Source organism: Polypterus senegalus, chromosome 4 (genome assembly GCF_016835505.1).
Source record: "Polypterus senegalus isolate Bchr_013 chromosome 4, ASM1683550v1, whole genome shotgun sequence".
In the NCBI taxonomy this organism is placed as follows: domain Eukaryota; kingdom Metazoa; phylum Chordata; class Cladistia; order Polypteriformes; family Polypteridae; genus Polypterus; species Polypterus senegalus.
This window is the reverse complement of record NC_053157.1, coordinates 237,487,736-237,508,537: the sequence shown is the minus strand read 5'-3', so window position 1 is coordinate 237,508,537 and position 20,802 is coordinate 237,487,736. Positions and strand designations below refer to the sequence as shown.

General features: G+C 47.8%; 1 protein-coding gene across 1 annotated transcript; it reads left to right on the top strand.

Moving 5' to 3' along the window:
• Positions 1-331: 331 nt before the first annotated feature.
• LOC120528271 (zona pellucida sperm-binding protein 4-like) lies at positions 332-19,708 on the top strand. The gene is made up of 12 exons (XM_039752401.1): positions 332-515; positions 599-720; positions 817-889; positions 962-1,120; positions 1,193-1,380; positions 1,616-1,713; positions 1,788-1,915; positions 2,050-2,239; positions 2,312-2,459; positions 19,058-19,133; positions 19,344-19,466; positions 19,569-19,708. The coding sequence occupies exons 1-12, from the start codon at positions 365-367 to the stop codon at positions 19,688-19,690; spliced, it is 1,578 nt and encodes a 525-aa protein (XP_039608335.1). The 5' UTR covers positions 332-364; the 3' UTR covers positions 19,691-19,708.
• The last annotated feature ends 1,094 nt before the right edge of the window (positions 19,709-20,802 follow it).

Genomic DNA, 20,802 nt, shown 5'->3' with positions numbered 1-20,802 from the left:
CCCTTTCTCTTGATTTATTATACAATAACTCATTTCCAAACCGTCTTTTTTACAAAGCCCCTCTTTTGAAATACTCCTACTTGTCAAATCTCTCGTCATCTTTTCTTCATTAATGTTTACCGATTTCCCTCATTAAATTTACAGATCGATCTACAGAGGGTCTAAGATTGGGCGTATCAGTCCGATGTCGTGACGGGCTGATTGGTTAATAAAGCCGCACGTGCAGAAGGAATGCCACCGATTTATCGCGGTCGAATCTCGCGTCTTCTCACTAACGAGTCACGTGCGCCGCTCCCGCTGATCATTTAAACCCCCTCGCGCGCTTTCTCGTTTATGTTGTGTTCCTGTTTGGTTCTTTCCCAGCATGGCGTGTTTGAATTGTTGGTGTCTTTTCTGGTTGTGCGTGGCGGGCGCTCAGTATGTCTTTGCGGCGTCAGGAGACGTGACTAAGAAATGCGATGAGAACAAGGCGATGACGCTGTCTTTTGATGGCTCTCCGACCGTTTTTCTCCAGAGTGAGTGCGGCTTGTCCTCGACCCCTGGGCCTAGTCGGCGCCTGCGTCTAAGTAAATTTTCACTATTTTTATTTTTTTCTCAGAGGGGATTGACGGACTGGTAAAGGTGACCAAAGATCTCACAGGAATCGTCCTCCGTGTGAAGTCTGGCCGCACCACACTAACGGTGCCCTTTTCTTCCCGGCACGGTTACGTGGCTGAGGAGGTGAGCAGCTACAGCGCTTTCGTCTTGGGTCACCGTTTTTAATCCAGCTGTCTGTCTTGACTTGTGGGTTTGAGACTCTCCTTTTTGTTTCTTTAGCCTTCCCAGTATGTTGTGCTCATTGCCTTTGGACGTCCCTCTAATTTGAAGATGTTCACATGCCCTAAACCAGGTATGCTTCTCTTCTCGGTTGACACCCTGGGTGTCTCGCCCATCTTCTAAATGGGCTTTTTGACCATCGCAGCTCGCCGATCTGGGAGTGTTGCTGAGAGATGTGCAGTTGCAGCTGGTGAGAAGCTCTCTTGTGGAGGGTCTTCATCCATTACTCAAGCAGACTGTGAAGCCAACAACTGTTGCTACGATTCAAGCAGCAGCACCAGTCCATGCTACTATGCTAATGTTGGTGAGTTGTTGTGGGGTGTGAGTGAGCAAAGGTGGCTGCTACTGGATATTCATGCTTGTTTGCTTTTGCCAGTGACTGTGCAGTGCACCCTTGATGGCCAGTTTGTGGTGGTGGTGTCTGAGAAGGTGACCCTTCCTCCCTTGGATCTTGGGTCCCTCCAGTTGGTGGACAGCAGTTCCCCCAGCTGTGGTCCTGTGACCAGCCTGTCCAGCTTTGTCATGTACCAGTTTCCAGTCAGTGCCTGTGGTAGTACAGTTCAGGTGAGATGACATCAGGGGGATATCTAGCAGAAGAGTGGGCTGTCCTGCTACTGACATTTTGTCATTTAACCTAACAAGATCTGGGGAGTGTCTCAAATGTTCAACCAATCCTCGCCCCATGTACAGTGTGTGTGTAGTTCAATTTTAGAATGTTTTGATGCTGACCTTAAGAAGATGCCACCACTGTTGCATATTTGGTGGTCAGCAGTGATTTGTAGTGTCCTTTTTTTTTCAGCTGGCTGGTGGCAATGTGACTTACCAGAACACCATGTCTGCTGCCATTGCTGTGAGGAGTGGTCCAGATGGCTCCATCACCAGGGACAGTGTCTACAAGTAAGGCTTCTGAACCTGCTTCCTCTGACCCTAAATGTGCTCTCCCTGCTATGATGTGGTGTTTCTCTCCTCAGGTTATTCTTCCAGTGCACCTACTCGGGAAGCCAGGATGTGCAAGTGGAGGCTGAGGTGTATACTGTGGCGCCACCTCTTCCAGTAGTAGAGCAAGGGCCATTTGACCTGGAATTGGTCATTGCAACAGGTATCTTAGTGGGTGGGGTCCCTGTGGGCTTTCACAGACTTAACAAAAGGTATTGGTCCCAAAAGTAGGGACTCCACACTGAACATTTCAGGCCTGTAATTGAGTAAATGCCGCCACCTCCTTTCCATGGCCAGATTCCTCCTATGGCTCCTACTATGTGGATGCTGACTACCCAGTGACCAAAACTCTGCGGGATCCTGTGGCTTTGGAAGTGCACATCGTGAACAGGACTGACCCTAACCTTGTGCTGACTCTAGGGGACTGTTGGGTCACCCCAGGACTTTCTGCTTCTAGTCAGCCCCAGTGGAGCCTTCTGGTGAATGGGTAGGTTCCTTGCTGTGAGGGTGGGTGGCAGAGTGGCTGGTTAGTGCTAACTGGGGGGTCTGTTTGTCCCAGGTGCCCATACACGGGAGACAACTATTTGACCAGCTTGGTGACTGTGGACAGCACATCTGGAGTGGCCTACCCAAGTCATTACAAGAGATTTGTGTTTGAGATGTTTGCTTTTGTGGACCCTGTAGCTCAGCAAGCCTTGGCTGAAAAGGTGGGTTTTGTGGCAAAGGGGAATTCTGTCTTGCTTGAAATGTGTAGAGGGCTTCAGTTTGGAGTTGTGTGTATCCATAGTGATGGCAAGGAATCTATGGTGGTTTTTGGCTCCTTTGTAATCTTGTTTCCTTTGCTCTCTGTAGATCTTCATCTATTGTGTGGCTGCTGCCTGCTATCCCTCTGCCACAGACCCCTGTACTCAGAGCTGCCCTACAAGAAGTGAGTTGCACATGGCATTTGGGTTTCGTTGTAGTGTCTGTTTGTAGAACATGGCATTATTTTCAAGTTCGGTGCCTTGTGGTTGAACAGAGTGTTATGGAGACTGCTTGACCCCATGGACATGGGGTGGGATATCTTGTTGGCTGCCTTGTAAGGGGCTGGGGGAATGGTGTATGAAACTAAACCCTACCACTGTTTTCAGGATCTGGCAGAGCTGTAGATAAGTTGGCACAATTGGTTCATCTAGGAAGAATGTGGTGCTTCACAGTGGTCCTGTCGTTATTGAGGCTGAACATGTGCAAACATCCAGAATGAAGCAGGAAGGTAACCATCTTGATTTACCTTGAGTAGGCCAGAGTTCTGCTTGTGTTGGCTCATCCACGGTCTTATCCTTTACTGTATGGCTTGGAGAGTAAATGTCCTTTGTCTTCCTCCCACAGCTCCTCTTACTACTGGATACCTGGTACTGGGAACTGCAGCTGCCATGTTGATGGTGGTCCTGATTTTGGCTGTAGTTGCTGTGAGGAGGATGAACAGTCAAAACATGAATCTGAAACTTTAATAAAGGCTCTTTACTTCATGAATAGTTGCAGTTACTTGGTGGTTTTAAGTGTGTAGTTTAAATGGAGAATAGGTGTTTGGTGGTTTTTTAAACCGTGTTTGGTATCCTCCCAAGGCATGAGGTGCTCCCATTGACTTTAGCTTACTAATGTCCTTGAGGGTGATGTACACCTCTCCTAGCCAGCAACACACACCATCTTTCTGAGCAGTGGACTGGTGCCGCAATCCTGTACTCAAACCCACAGGTCACATTGGACGCCCTCTTTATGCTTATTTTTGAACGATGTGTAGGAGGCTGAAATGCGACTCAAGCTAAATGAGTAATTAACAATGAATGGGGGCAGGCTGTAAGAATCGGCTCTTCTCTTCAGTCCATGACTGCTTTGGAAACAGTTTCTTGTGTTGGGTGTTCAAGTAGGAAACGGAACCAAAGGTCGGTCTGGTGTGCTTCAAGCATGAGCTGCTCCCTTGACTCAAGCTTTTTGTAAATATTGTTTCTGGTTGACCTGTGCCTCTCCTATTCTGCAACCCGCACCATCTTTCTCTGAACTGGACTGGTGCTACTCAACTACACCACCTCCCAAGTAAGATGGTAACTTTCATTTTAAAGGCTGTGGTCTAACATGAAATGCCAGCACCACATGCTGGAATATTTGCAAGAGAGGAGTACTAAGTCTGGCTGTGATTGGGGAGGTTTTTCTTTCTTACCCTCACCAGTGCCCAACTCCTTTCATTGTGGTTGGTTCCAGTTTTCTGCTCACATAATTGAGGACCTGAGCTTTGCCAAGTTGTTGTGGTACAGTGTCCCCTGCCCTCCAAAGAAATGGCTACTTAAATTTTGTCCAGATAACCATGGCAGTCTCTGTGGCTGTTACAAATGCAGGGAGTAAATGGGGATAATGGAGAAGAGTCGCATCAAAAATGTGGGTGCCATCAGAGAAGTACTGGCTGGCACAGCGAGAAAAGAGATCTGGGTTAGGAAAGAGCAAAGAAGTCTTGGAAGGACGAGCAGGCCACCTGGATGAGGCAAGGGAGAACAAACTGGGCTCCTGCAAAGGAGAATATGCTGTGGTACTCTAGAGGCAGGTTTGTCTTCTTACCAACCACACACTCCGAAGAATGGTATATAGTGTGGCGAGCATTGAAGAGGACCTCCCAATGTAGCAGAGTTAAGACAGGAGTACCGACTTTGGGTGATCTGGCTAAGCAGTTTGGATGCAGCCAAGACTGGTGGGTGTCGGCTAAACGACGTTTGTGGCTGCTGAGGAGTGGACTTGAAGGAGGTGGGCTGAGATCGGGAGGAGCTATTGACTGAATTTTTAACCTCTTTTAATGGAATTACTAGGCTGACCCGCCTTTTAAGGCGACCAACTAAGTTCTACATTTAAGGCAAATCAATATTTGATTTTATACAAACTCATTAATTTTGTTTATTGCATTTTAGCGGTATTTAATACTCTTGGTTTTATTGTGATAATTAAATTTTTCTATATTTGAGGTCGTCCTTTTGACCCCCTTGATATTTACTACACGGTGAGGCATTTGTACTCCAACATTAATTTCCAGAGACCTAATTTTGTCTTTTTTCCAGCACATCGCGCACAATAGCAAGGCAACGATGGGAGCACCAGAACTCTGCTCACATGTCACTTCGTACCGCAAGCTGTAAGTCTGTGATAAGCGGAATACCGTTATGATTTCCACTCACGGGACGGAAAGACAATCCCAACTGCTTTTATATAGTGAAGATATCGCACAGTCTGGAGTAGAAAATCATCTTTTACCTGGAAAAACGAAACTACAAATCCCATCGTGCATTGCAAAATGGATGGGGCGTGTGTGAAACTCCGCGCCTGCATAGCAATCACGGGACAGAAGGACAATCCTGACCACTTTTATATAGGATTTTTTTTTCATACCTCTTTTAACCCAGCAAAACGAATGAGCTGGTGCATTTTAAGAGGCCCAGGCCCCTCATGGACTCTGTGATCATCAGAGGTGACAGTGCAGAGGGTACAGACATGGGAGTGCAGCTGGATGATAAATTGGACTGGACTGCCAATCCTGATGCTCTGTGTAAGAGGACAGAGCCGACTGTACTCAGAAGACTGCCGTCCTTCAATGTCTGCAATAAGATGCTGCTGATGTTCTGTCAGACGGTTGTGGAGAGCACCCTCTTCTATGCGGTGGTGTGCTGGGGAGGCAGCACAAAGAGGGGCGCCTCACGGCTGGACAAACTGGTGAGGAAAGGCTCTGTTGTAGGCATGGAACTGGACAGTTTGACATCTGTGGGAGAGCAATGGGCGCAGAGCAGACTCCTGTCAATCATGGAGAATCCACTGAAGAGGATCATCTCCAGACAGAGGAGCAGCTTCAGCGACAGACTGCTGTCACCATCCTGCTCCACTGACAGACTGAGGAGATCTTTCCTCTCCCACATTATGCGACTCCAATTGCACCCGGCGAGGTTAACATTATACCGAGTTACTGTCTGTTACACGTGCATTTTTATTAATCTAATGTTTTTTGTCAAATACTATTAATCTCAAGGGGAAATTCACATAATCCAGCAGCAGTATACGGATACAAAGAAACAAACAATATTAAATTAAATAGTGAAAAAAATAAAAAGCAGACTAACTTTGAGTAATGTTAGCATTTACTCCCCGGGGTGGAATTGAAGAGTCGCATAGTGTGGGGGAGGAACGATCTACTCTGTCTGTCACTGAAGCTACTCCTCTGCCTGGAGATGATCCTGTTCAGTGGATGCAGTGGATTCTTCATGATTGAAAGGAGTTTGCTCAGCGCCCATCGCTCTGCCACAGATGTTAAACTGTCCAACTTTAATCCTACAATAGAGCCTGCCTTCCTCACCAGTTTGTCCAGGCGTGAGGCGTCTTTCATCTTTATGCTGCCACCCCAGCACACCACCGTGTTAAAGAGGGCATTTGCCAGAACTGTCTGGTAGAACATCTACAGCATCTTACTGCAGATGTTGAAGGATGCCAACCTTCTCAGAAAGTATAGTCTGCTCTGACCTTTCTTACATAGAGCATCAGTATTGGCAGTCCAGTCCAATTTGTCATCCAGCTGCACTCCCAGATATTTAAAGGTCTGCACCCTCTGCACAGTCACCTCTGATCACAGGGTCCATGAGGGTCCTGGGCCTACTAAAATCCACCACCAGCTCCTTGGTCTTGCTGGTGTTCAGGTGTAAGTGGTTTCAGTTGCACCATTTAACAAAGTCTTTGATTTAACTTTCTGTTCTCCTCCTCCTGCCCACTCCTGATGCAGCCCACAATAGCAGTGTCATCAGCAAACTTTTGCACGTGGCAGGACTCCGAGTCATATTGGAAGTCTGATGTATATAGATTGAACAGGACCAAAGAAAGTACAGTCCCCTGCGGAGCCTCTGTATTGATGAACACAATGTCAGACCTGCAGTTGCCAAGATGCACATATTGAGGTCTGTCTGTAAGATAGTCCACAATCCATGCCACCAGGTGTGAATCTACTCCCATCTCAGTCAGCTTGTCTCTAAGGAGCAGAGGTTGGATGGTGTTGAAGGCGCCTGAAGTCCAAAAACATAATTCTTACAGCACCACTGCCTCTGTCCAGGTGGGAGAGGGATCGGTGTAGCATATAGATGATGGCATCCTCCGCTCCCACCTTCTCCTGGTATGCGAACTGCAGAGGGTCGAGGGCGTGGCAGACCTGTGGCCTCAGGTGGTGAAGCAGCAGCCGCTCCATGGTCTTCATCAGATGTGACGTCAGAGCAACAGGCCGGAAGTCATTCAGCTCACTAGGACGTGATACCTTTGGGACAGGGGTGATACAAGATGTTTTCCAAAGCCTTGGGACTCTCCCCTGTTCCAGGCTCAGGTTGAAGATATGCTGTAGAGGACTCCCCAGTTCCAACGCACAGGCCTCCAGCAGTTGTGGCGATACTCAATCTGGATCCGCTGCTTTGTTGGCACAAAGTCTTTTCAGCTCTCTGCTCACATGGGCTGCTGTAATTGTGGGTGGTAATGTCTCACCTATGCTGTTATCAGCAGAAGGATGGTTGGAGGATGCAGTACTCTGAGGTGAGAGTGGGTTACTGCGATCAAACCTATTAAAGAAGTTGATCATTTGGTTTGCTCTCTCCACGTCTGTCTCGATGGCAGCACCCCGCCAGTGATAATCTTCATCCCATCCCACACTTCCTTCATGCTGTGGTTCTGCAACTTCTGCTCCAGCTTTCTCCTGTACTGCTCTTTCGCCGCCCTGAGCTGGACTCGGAGTTCCTTCTGCACACACTTGAGCTCATGCTGATCACCACCTTTAAAAGCCCTTTTTTTCTGGTTCAAAAGGCCCTTGATGTCACTTGTAACCCATGGCTTGTTGTTAGCATAGCAGCGTACAGTTCTTACTGGAAGTACAATGTCCATACAGAAGTTGATGTAATCAGTTGTGCATTCAACAGCCTCTTCAATGTTCTCACTGCAGGCTATCCGAGTCCGTAGTTCCAGTCTCTCAGAGCCTGCTCTGCCACAGGGGACCACTTCCTGAATGACTGTGTAGTTGTAGGTAGCGCCCTCACTCTTGGTTTGTATTGAGGCTAAAGCAGAACCAGGTTATGATCTGCTTTCCCAAGCGCAGGCAGCGGGGTGGCGCTGTATGCGTGTTTAACATTTGCATACAGTAGGTCGATAGTCCTATTTACCGGGTGTTACAATCCACATACTGGGAGAAGGCAGGTAATGTTTTGTCCAGCGTTACATGGTTAAAGTCTCCAGCGATTAGCACAAGTGCCTCAGAGTGCTGCGTTTGTAACTTAGCAACTGCAGAATGGATGAACTCCTCCTTGAACCGTCACCTTATCGAGGTGGAAGGGTTAGCGTGTCCCAATGATCCTAGGAGCTATGTTGTCCGGGGCTTTATGCCCCTGGTAGGGCCACCCAAGGCAAACTGGTCCTAGGTGAGGGATGAGACAAAGAGCGGTTCAATAAACCTCTAATGAAGAATAAAAACCTTGGACGACGTTTTCCCTTGCCCGGATGCGGGTCACCGGGGCCCCCCTCTGGAGCCAGGCCTGGAGGTGGGGCTCGATGGCGAAGCGCCTGGTGGCCGGGCCTGCACCCATGGGGCTCAGCCGGGCACAGCCCGAAGAGGTAACGTGGGTGGTCCTCCCCATGGGCTCACCACCTATGGGAGGGGCCAAGGAGGTTGGGTGCAGTGTGAGTTGGGTGGTGGCCGAAGGCGGGGACCTTGGCGGTCTGATCCTCGGCTACAGAAACTGGCTCTTGGGACGTGGAATATCACCTCTCTGAAGGGAAGGAGCCTGAGCTAGTGTGTGAGGTCGAGAGGTTCTGGCTAGATATAGTCGGACTCGCCTTGACGCACAGCTTGGACTCTGGAACCAATCTTCTTGAGAGGGGCTGGACTCTCTACCACTCTGGAGTTGCCCCCGGTGAGAGGCACTGAGCAGGTGTGGGCATACTTATTGCCCCCTGACTCGCAGCCTGTGCATTGGGGTTTACCCCGGTGGACGAGAGGGTGGCCTCCTTCCGCCTTCAGGTGGGGAAGGGTCCTGACTGTTGTTTGTGCGTATGCGAACAGCAGTTTGGAGTATCCACCCTTTTTGGAGTCTCTGGAGGGGTTGCTAGAGGGCATACCTTCTGGGGATTCCCTCGTTTTGCTGGGAGACTTCAATGCTCACGTGGGCAATGACAGTGAGACCTGGAAGGGCGTGATTGGGAGGAATGGCCCCCCCGATCTGAACCCGAGCAGTGTTTTGTTATTGGACTTCTGTGCTCGCCATGGATTGTCCATAACGAACACCATGTTCAAGCATAAGGGTGTTCATATGTGCACTTGGCACCAGGACACCCTAGGCCTCAGGTCGATGATCGACTTTGTGGTCGTGTCGTCGGACTTGTGGCCATATGTCTTGGACACTCGGGTGAAGAGAGGGGCGAGCTGTCAACTGATCACCACCTGGTGGTGAGTTGGCTTCGATGGTGGGGAAGATGCCGTCAGACCTGGTAGGCCCAAACGTGTTGTGAGGGTCTGCTGGGAACGGCTGGCAGAGTCCCCTGTCAGAAGTAGCTTCAACTCCCACCTCCGGCAGAACTTCAACCACGTCCCGAGGGAGGTGGGGACATTGAGACCGAATGGGCCATGTTTGTGCCTCTATTGTTGAGGCGGCTGACCGGAGCTGTGGCCGCAAGGTGGTGGTGCCTGTCGTGGCGGCAATCCCGAACCCGTTGGTGGACACCGCGGTGAGGGATGCCGTCAAGCTGAAGGAGGAGTCCTATAGGACTTTTTTGTCCTGTGGGTCTCTGGAGGCAGCTGATAGGTACCGGCAGGCCAAGCGGACGCGGGTTGTTGCTGAGGCAAAACTCGGGCATGGGAGGAGTTTGAGAGGCCATGGAGAACGACTTTCGGACGGCTTTCAGGAGATTCTGGTCCACCGTCCGGCGTCTCAGGAAGGGGAAGCAGTGCAGTGTCAACACCGTATATAGTGGGGATGGTGCGCTGCTGACCTCACTCGAGGACGCTGGGTCGGTGGGAGGAGTACTTCAAGACCTCCTCAATCCCACTAACATGCCTTCCAATGAGGAAGCAGAGCCTGGGGACTCTGAGGTGGGCTCTCCCATCTCTGGGACTGAAGTCACCGAGGTGGTCAAAAAACTCCTTGGTGGCAGGGCCCGGGGTGGATGAGATCGCCGGAGTTCCTTAAGGCTCTGGATGTTGTAGGACTGTCTTGGTTGACACGCCTCTGCAACATCGCATGGACATCGGGACAGTACCTCTGGATTGGCAGACGGGGTAGTGGTCCCCCTCTTCTAAAAGGGGGACCGGAGGGTATGTTCCAACTATAGAGGGATCACACTCCTCAGCCTCCCTGGAAAAGTCTATTCGGGGTTCTGGAGAGGAGGGTCCGTCGGATAGTGAACCTCGGATTCAGGAGGAACAGTGTGGTTTTCGCCCTGGTGGCGGAACAGTGGACCAGCTCTTCACCCTTAGCAGAGTCCTTGGAGGGTGCATGGGAGTTTGCCCGACGGTCTACATGTGTTTTGTGGACTTGGAAAAGGCATTCAACCGTGTCCCTCGGGGAATCCTGTGGGGGGTGCTCCGGGAGTATGGGGTACCGGACCCCCTGATAAGAGCTGTTCGGTCTCTGTACAACCGTGTCAGAGCTTGGTCCGCATTGCCGCAGTAAGTCGAGCCCGTTTCCAGTGAGAGTTGGACTCGCCAGGGCTGCCCTTTGTCACCGATTCTGTTCATAACTTTTATGGACAGAATTTCTAGGCGCAGCCAGGGTGTTGAAGGGGTCCGGTTTGGTGGACTCAGGATTGGGTCACTGCTTTTGCAGATGATGTTGTCCTGTTTGCTTCATCAGGCCGTGATCTTCAGCTCTCTCTGGATCGGTTCGCAGCTGAGTGTGAAGCGGCTGGGATGAGAATCAGCACCTCCAAATCCGAGAGCATGGTCCTCAGCCGAAAAGGGTGGAGTGCCCTCTCAGGGTTGGGGAGAGATCCTGCCCCAAGTGGAGGAGTTCAAGTATCTCGGGGTCTTGTTCACGAGTGAGGGAAGAATGGAGCGTGAGATCGACAGGCGGATCGTGCGCATCTGCAGTGATGCGGGCTCTGCATCGGTCTGTCGTGGTGAAAAGGAGCTGAGCCGTAAGGCAAAGCTCTCAATTTACCAGTCGATCTACGCTCCTACCCTCACCTATGGTCATGAGCTATGGGTAGTGACCGAAAGAACGAGATCGCAAATACAAACGGCTGAAATGAGTTTCCTCCGCAGGGTGTCTGGGCTTTCCCTTAAAGATAGGGTGAGAAGCTCAGTCATCCGGGAGGGGCTCAGAGTAGAGCCGCTGCTCCTCCGCATCGAGAGGAGTCAGACGAGGTGGCTCGGGCATCTGATCAGGATGCCTCCTGGACGCCTCCCTGGTGAGGTGTTCCGGGCACGCCCAACCGGGAGGAGGCCCCGGGAAGACCCAGGACACGCTGGAGGCACTATGTCTCCCGGCTGGCCCGGGAACGCCTTTGGGATTCTCCCGAAGAGCTGGAAGAAGTGGCCGGGAGAGGGAAGTCTGGGCCTCTGCTTAAGCTGCTGCCCCAGACCCAACCTCGGATAAGCGGAAGAGGATGGATGGATGGATGGAATGGATGATGTCACCCGCCATCTCCGCGTTCGCTTGAGGGGGGATGTAAACAATGACAACAATTACGTGTCCAAACTCTCTGAGGAAGTAGGGGTGCAGACTTACGGCCAACAGTTCGATGTCCCTGCAGGAAGGGGAGATTTTAACGTTTACATGTCCTGAGTTGCACCACTTTGTATTGACATAGAGAACGAGTCCTCCTCCTTTCTTCTTCCCGCAGGTACTTGCGTCTCTGTCCGCTCTAACTGTGCTAAACCCGGTAGCTCCGTTAGCATCTGGGATGATAGACGTTAGCCACGTTTCTCTAAAACACGCAAGCTGCATTCTGACATTTTTCAGCAGCACAGCCAATTCATCAATCTTATTTGGTAGTGAGTTCAAATTTCAAAGGATTACAGAAGGCACCGATGGTTTATAACACCATTTTCTCTCAAGTTGTCTCGATTTAATCTTATCTTTTATCTTTGCACCGGCTCAGGTGCCCCGATATCGTCTTCTTACCTCGTCAGGTAAATAAGGAACCACACCGGCATAAGTATTTCTTCTCAGTGCTTTAGGCTGACTACTTGAATAGGCGATTCTCGGAGTGTAAAATCCATGTCAAATAGTAAAAAAGTGTCCAGGGAGCAATTCCACAAAAAAGAAAGTGGTAGAAGTGATCAGTGAAATAGTGAAATAGAGAAAAATAGAGATAAAAAGGTAAAAAGATAAAGTCATATACAGAGCTGCTGGAAAGGCTGCCACTCGGATGCGGCGCCGGAAGTTAATACTGATACAAAGAAACAATATTAAATTAAATAGTAATAAAAATGAAATGAAATGAAAAAAACTATATTCTTATACTAGATAAATAAATATAGGAGTTAAATAAATTTCGATAAAAGTTAAGTAGGTATAATAAAATATGCATCTAGATTTCAAAAAAATGTTGGGGTGGGAGGCTGATTAAAACTGTTGTGAAAACTCGGGTCACAAATACTAAAAGGTTGAGAAACGCTGATCTACTGTACGACGTACTGTTGGAATAGTTTGCCACTGGAGTGCAAAATACTAAATGCACTGCTAATCTGTACGCGTAAAATTGGCATTGAGTAAGCCTTATTCGCTTGGTGGTTCTTTTATCGGGAACATGTTGTAAATCTGTCTGCCAGCTAATATCTCCGTAAGGGACTAAAAGTGGGTAAACCATAGGATCGCAATTCATACTGAGCGTGGAAATCTGTTTACAGGAGTTACCTCTTGGATAGATACAAATGCCCCTTTCGGCAGGCGGTTCGCCATCTTCTCCGACGCAAATCGCTGCAACATTGGTGTGACATGTCGGGGCATTGTATCGTCTTAAATCCTGCCCAGGGTTTTCCTTGAAAGGCATTCGTACAGATGCATCAGATCGCTCAGTCCAATCCAATAGCAAGTGTTTGTATGATTTAGCGAAGGGGTTGTTTGTTCTGAGCATGGAATCTAGCTGGAGAAGCACATTTTCAAGCAGCATGCAGAATTTGCTTCATTTTGTATGCGTACTTCAGAAGCTTGGTGAGAAATGGCGTGTCGGCTGCGTGTGGGCAGGACCGGTTTTGAGGTGGAAGCAGGACGAACCAGAAAATAAATATATGTAAGAGATTATTATCGTTCCTCCCACAAACTATGCAGCTCTTCGGGGGGCAAATGTTAACATCATTATACAATGCTATTGACTGTTATACCTTGCACTCTCCACCTTGCATTTTTTAACTTGCACTGCATTGTTATAAATCTTTAATTTAATATTGTTTTTTATCAGTGTGCTGCTGGAGTATGTGAATTTCCCCTTGGGGATTAATAAAGTATCTATCTATCTATCTATCTATCAAAACCAGCAGCTGATGGATTCTGGGAATGTAAGAATTGTAACTCAAGCAGAAATTGAAGCCACTCAGGTTCCTAACGTCTCCCCTATACCTGGGACATTGTCCACATCATTAGATTCGTATCTGTCCACTCACAAAATCGACCCATGACCACAGACTGAAGCTTTGGACCCAATGCAGAAATCGCTATCCTTAAGCTTTGATCAGCCACCAACATCCTCACCACTTCCAACTGCATCACAGGCCGTTTGTTTGAGGCTGTTCCCAACAAAACATTCTACAGTAGTGGAATTAATGTCCACATTTTAGTTCCATTCCAGTTAATGCAGACAGTGTTCAAAATGAATGCCCCTATGTCTCCAGCCAATGAGACAGAAGCACTGAAACAGTCCATTCAGTACCGAAGCAGTTACAACCAGAGGTTTCTCAGCCAGACAGATCACCAGGTGGAATATCCAGAATTACAGAAGGAACAGTTGCAGACAGCGATCAACACTTTCCACAACCAGGATCAATCTATCCCAGCAACAGGCAGTCATCAGCAGCTATCTCATCTGCTATTGTCTGATCTCATTCAGCATATTAGTCAAGTATACCTGTGGAGTGATCCCATGACTGTAGTTAACTGGACAATTGGGAAAGTCACTTAAACCTTTGATGGGGTCTTAAGTTTGGACAGCCTGTCTTCAGATGAATGGCTGTTGTAATAAATGTAAAGGGTCAAGACTGATACAGCTTCCTGACTTTACTGATAATGCCAAAGACTGTGAGAATAGTTTAAACTTTCTTTCTTTTTTCAAATTGTGTACGAAAATTGAATGAGGTCACACCCTCAACCGGAAGTGGTTGCCTGCTCACGACAGACCTTTCTTTCCAAATTGTTTTATCTACAGCATGTTTGTTTGTTTATTGTTTCAGCTGTTTTTTTTATAAAAAACTGGAATTCAACAGTCTCCTATCACTAGTCATCTGACCGTGACTCCTGCACTTGACTTTCTGTCAGCTAAACCCTGAGAATTAGTGCATTTCCCCATAACCCCTCTTTTACACCACCCAAGAATGGACATAAAAGACCAACTCAATACGAGAATCCGAGCGCAGATCCAGAAACTAAACTAACAGTGGATGTTTTACCAGAGCTCTAACGGACCATTGTCTCCTCTGTCAGATGGGCTTACTCTGCGAGTGCCCTTCTCCTGCAAAATGATTCTGACATTAATCCTTCTCAGAAAACTGTATTTTAAACAAAAGCTCTGCATTCACACAAAATCTATCCGATACCAACTTCTCTTCTAAACAAAATAAATAAAGTGACACTGATAACTGGTAAAAAAACTGAAGCTAAAAAGAGAGTATTGTAACGAACACCAAGAAGGAAAGACCGAGACAGACACCGAATGGAAGTTAACGGGCGCGTTTATTCCACAACAGGTAGTCTTTACTGACTCGAAAAGGCCGCGTCAAAATAACGGTCAGTTCACTAGGCAGGCGATTCCACTCCCGAAGTGATCCCGATCGTCGTCCGGCGTCTAGTGTCCTTTATCCCAGCTCCCCGTTATTATTTCTAAGGCTGTTATTTATAATGCTGTGGGAGTCTCTGCATGCCTTCTCGAACTTGAAATATATAAGGAGAAAATCCCAGTTCGATATAACAACTGTGAATACACTGCTGTTAATCACCAGTCCAGAACCCGCCCATGTCGAGTGACAAGGTACACTGTTGTTAAATAAATAAATAAATAAATAAATAAAAGATCATGAACAAGTAGATGGCACATTACAATTTATTAAGCAAATCAGCTATAAGGAAGAGTTTGTTTTCAACACAAATCATTATAACGGTTACTAACAAAGAAAACAGTAGTGCTTCTTTACAAAGACCCTAATTATAGTTGCCCTTTCTCTTGATTTATTATACAATAACTCATTTCCAAACCGTCTTTTTTACAAAGCCCCTCTCTTGAAATACTCCTACTTGTCAAATCTCTCGTCATCTTTTCTTCATTGATGTTTACCGATTTCCCTCATTAAATTTACAGATCGATCTACAGAGGGTCTAAGATTGGGCGTATCAGTCCGATGTCGTGACGGGCTGATTGGTTAATAAAGCCGCACGTGCAGAAGGAATGCCACCGATTTACCGCGGTCGAATCTCGCGTCTTCTCACTAAGGGCTCATTTATACTTCACGTTTAGAACGCGTACGCGTCCGCATCATGGCTGCCACGCGTTCCCAGCGTTCATTTCACGCGTCCTCTGAGCAGGTCCTCAGAAATTAACGCGACGCGTGCGCGAGTTGCAGTACCAGCAAAAAGTCGGGGGGCGCAGTGTGCTAAAAGTCGGAACGTGACGTCAGAGTCTCTGTTTACTATCTACATGTGACAGCAAGCCTCTATGGAGATCCTTCGGGGATCGATGTGCGCGCTTTGCTGTGTGATGAATGGTTCAAAGTGTTGAAGCAAAATGCCGACATACAGATGCATTCGTGGTGCTTTTATATTCAAGCGTCGCATATTCCCGATCGTAATGACACGATACATTTTAAAAGTCTCACATACCATCTTTTGTGCCGTATATTTTTTATTTTTGCCACTTAACAACAGCAACATAATGTATAGCGTTATATTTGAACCACTGAGAAAAAAATAAAGGACACGGTGAAAACGTGTATTTTGTGATTAAAGTGGAAATTTCGGCTTTAATCTCGAAATGTCCACTTTAACCTCGTAGTTTACTTCATCATTAAAGCAGACCGTCGTAAACGTCATCCCAGTTTTTAATCGCTACGAGCTTCTTGAACATTAACAGCTGCGGCAAGCAGCAAAAGATCACCACACAGAACAAATGAAATGTCTGATATTCCAACTCTCTGCACATTTAGAATCTTTAGATTCATACTTGATATCACTTTCATGATGAAATGCATTAAAGTGTGTATGTTACATTTTACATATAATTTCATTTAAATAATGAATACTGTTAATAAATACACACATGTGGGTGTCACGGTGGCGGAGCAATGGCACTGTTGTCTCGCAGGGAGTTACGTTGCTGGTATTTCTTGCTTGTATTCCACACTGCACTCCGGTTTCCTTCCAAAGATATGCAGATTTGGGGATTTGGTGCCGCTAAAATGACGCTAGTGTTTGTGTGCTAGTATTCACCTTGCGATGAGCGGAGACCTCGTCCAGGGATCGTTTCTCAGTCGTGCCCAATGCTTGTTGGAATGGACACATCCCTGGATTGATGGATTTAATCAATAAACATCCTTTTCACAGATACTGCGGTAAGGTGTTATCGGAATTTAATAGGTGTTTTAGGCAACTCACAACACAGAGAAGCCAAACATGTTCTCACCGTGATAATATCTCGCACTGCCACCTGGTGGACTCCTCCAGATTTACGTAAAGTACGCGCGCAAGTATAAACACTTCAACGCTTGCGTAGCAGGAGCGTCCGCTGCAGCATGCGTCGCGTCGCGTGAAGTATAAATGAGCCCTAAGGTGTCACGTGCGCCGCTCCCGCTGATCATTTAAACCCCCTCGCGCGGTTTCTCGTTTATGTCGTGTTCCTGTTTGGTTCTTCCCCAGCATGGCGTGTTTGAATTGTTGGTGTCTTTCTGGTTGTGCGTGGCGGGCGCTCAGTATGTCTTTGCGGCGTCAGGAGACGTGACTAAGAAATGCGATGAGAACAAGGCGATGACGCTGTCTTTTGATGGCTCTCCGACCGTTTTTCTCCAGAGTGAGTGCGGCTTGTCCTCGACCACTGGGCCTAGTCGGCGCCTGCGTCTAAGTAAATATTCACTATTTTTATTTTTTTCTCAGAGGGGATTGACGGACTGGTAAAGGTGACCAAAGATCTCCCAGGAATCGTCCTCCGTGTGAAGTCTGGCCGCACAATACTAACGGTGCCCTTTTCTTCCCGGTACGGTTACGGGGCTGAGGAGGTGAGCAGCTACAGCGCTTTCGCCTTTGGTCCCCGTTTCTAATCCAGCTGTCTATCTTGAATTGTGGGTTTGAGCCTCTCCTTTGTCTCTTTAGCCTTCCCAGTATGTTGTGCTCATTGCCCTTTGACGTCCCTCTAATTTGAAGATGTTCACATGCCCTAAACCAGGTATGCTTCTCTTCTGGGTTGACACCCTGAGTGTCTCTCCCATCTTCTAAATGGGCTTTTTGACCATCGCAGCTCGCCGATCTGGGAGTGTTGCTGAGAGATGTGCAGTTGCTGCCGGTGAGAAGCTCCCTTGTGGAGGGTCTTCATCCATTACTCAAGCAGACTGTGAAGCAAACAACTGTTGCTACGATTTGATCAGCAGCACCAGTCCATGCTACTATGCTAATGATGGTGAGTGGTGGGGGTTGTGAGTGAGCAAAGGTGGCTGCTACTGGATATTCATGCTTGTTTGCTTTTGCCAGTGACTGTGCAGTGCACCCTTGATGGCCAGTTTGTGGTGGTGGTGTCTGAGAAGGTGACCCTTCCTCCCTTGGATCTTGGGTCCCTCCAGTTGGTGGACAGCAGTTCCCCCAGCTGCGGTCCTGTGACCAGCCTGTCCAGCTTTGTCATGTACCAGTTTCCAGTCAGTGCCTGTGGTAGCACAGTTCAGGTGAGATATCTAGCAGAAGAGTGGGCTGTCCTGCTACTGACGTTTTGTGTATTTAACCTAACAAGATCTGGGGAGTGTCTCAAATGTTCAACCAATCCTTGCACCATGTACATGAGGTGTGTTTGTGTAGTTCAATTTTAGAATGTTTTGATGCTGACCTTAAGAAGATGCCACCACTGTTGCATATTTGGTGGTCAGCAGTGATTTGTAATGTCCTTTTTTCAGCTGGCTGGTGGCAATGTGACTTACCAGAATACCATGTCTGCTGCCATTGCTGTGAGGAGTGGTCCAGATGGCTCTATCACCAGGGACAGTGTCTACAAGTAAGGCTTCTGAACCTGCTTCTTCTGACCCTAAATGTGCTCTCCCTGCTATGATGTGGTGTTTCTCTCCTCAGGTTATTCTTCCAGTGCACCTACTGAAGCCAGGATGTGCAAGTGGAGGCTGAGGTGTATACTGTGGCGCCACCTCTTCCAGTAGTAGAGCAAGGGCCCTTTGACCTGGAATTGGTCATTGCAACAGGTATCTTAGTGGGTGGGGTCCCTGTGGGCTTTCACAGACTTAACAAAAGGTATTGGTCCCAAAAGTAGGGACTCCACACTGAACATTTCAGGCCTGTAATTGAGTAAATGCCGCCACCTCCTTTCCATGGCCAGATTCCTCCTATGGCTCCTACTATGTGAATGCTGACTACCCAGTGACCAAAACTCTGAGGGATCCTGTGGCTGTGGAAGTGCACATCATGAACAGGACTGACCCTAACCTTGTGCTGACTCTTGGGGACTGTTGGGTCACCCCAGGACCTTCTGCTTCTAGTCAGCCCCAGTGGAGCCTTCTGGTGAATGGGTAGGTTCCTCGCTGTGAGGGTGGGTGGCAGAGTTGCTGGTTAGTTTTAACTGGGGGGTCTTTGTCCCAGGTGCCCATACACGGGGAGACAACTATTTGACCAGCATGGTGACTGTGGACAGCACATCTGGAGTGGCCTACCCAAGTCATTACAAGAGATTTGTGTTTGAGATGTTTGCTTTTGTGGACCCTGTAGCTCGGCAAGCCTTGGCTGAAAAGGTTGGTTTTGTGGCAAATGGGAATTCTGTCTTGCTTGAAATGTGTAGAGGGCTTCAGTTTGGAGTTGTGTGTATCCATAGTGACGGCAAGGAATCTCTGGTGGTTTTTGGCTCCTTGTAATCTGGTTTCCTTTGCTCTCTGTAGATCTTCATCTACTGTGTTGCTGCTGCCTGCTATCCCTCTGCCACAGACCCCTGTACTCCGAGCTGCCCTGCAAGAAGTGAGTTGCACATGGCAATTGGGTTTGGTTGTGGTGTCTGTTTGTAGAACATGGCATTGTTTTCAAATTCAGTGCCTTGTGGTTGAAGATGTGCACAATGTTATGGAGACTGCTTGACCCCATGTACATGGGGTGGGATATCTTGTTGGCTTCCTTGTAAGGGGCTGGGGGAATGGTGTATGAAACTAATCCTTACCACTTTGTTTTCAGGATCTGGCAGAGCTGCAGATAAGTTGGCACGAATTGGTTCATCTAGGAAGAATGTGCTCCTTCACAGTAGTCCTGTCGTTATTGAGGCTGACCAGGTGCAAACATCCAGAATGGAGCAGGAAGGTAACATCTTGATTTACCTGGATTAGTCCAGAGTTCTGCTTGTGTTGGCTCATCCATGCTCTTATCCTTTACTGAGAGTAAACATCTGCCTTCTTCCCACAGCTCCTCTTACTACTGGATACCTGGTACTGGGAACTGCAGCTGCCATGTTGATGGTGGTCCTGATTTTGGCTGTAGTTGCTGTGAGGAGGATGAACAGTCAAAACATGAATCTGAAACTTTAATAAAGGCTCTTTACTTCATGAGTAGTTGCAGTTACTTGGTGGTTTTTTTAAGTGTGTAGTTTAAATGGAGAATAGGTGTGTGGTGGTTTTTAAACCGTGTTTGGTATCCTCCAGGCATGAGGTGCTCCCATTGACTTTAGCTCACTAATGTCCTTGATGGTGACGTACACATCTCCTAGCCAGCAACACACACCATCTTTCTGAGCAGTGGACTGGTGCCACAATCCTGTACTCCAACCCACAGGTCACATTGGACGCCCTCTTTATGCTTATTTTTGAAGGATGTGTAGGTGGCTGAAATGCCTAATCAAGCTAAATGAGTATTTAACAATGAATGGGGGCAGGCTGTAAGAATCGGCTCTTCTCTTCAGTCCATGACTGCTTTGGAAACGGTTTCTTGTTTTCAAGTAGGAAACGGAACCAAAGGTCGGTCTGGTGTGCTTCAAGCATGAGCTGCTCCCTTGACTCAAGGTTTTTGTGAAAATTGTTTCTGGTTGTTGACCTGTGCCTCTTATTCTGCATCCCACACTTTCTCTGAACTGGACTAGTGCTACTCAACTACACCACCTCCCAAGTAAGTTGGTAACTTTCATTTTAAAGGCTGTGGTCTAACATGAAATGCCAGCACCACATGCTGGAATATTTGCAGGAGAGGAGTACTAAGTCTGACTGTGATTGGGGAGGTTTTTTTTTTTTTTTTTCTTACCCTCACCAGTGCCCAACTCCTTTCATAGTGGTTAGTTCCATTTTAATCCAGTTTTCTGCTCACATAATTGAGGACCTGAGCTTTGCCAAGTTGTTGTGGTACAGTGTCCCCTGCCCTCCAAAGAAATGGCTAGTTAAACTATGTCCAGATAGCCATGGCACTGTGTGGTTGTTACAAACGCAGGGAGTAAATGGGGATAATGGAGAAGAGTCACATCAAAAATGTGGGTGCCATTGTAGCTGTAGAAGTACTAGCTGGCACAGGGGAAAAGAGATCGGGGTTATGAAAGAGCAAAGAAGTCTTGGAAGGACGAGCAGGCCACCTGGATGTGGCAAGGGAGCACAAACTGGGCTCCTGCAAAGGAGAATATGCTGTGGTACTCTAGAGGCAGGTTTGTCATCTTCTT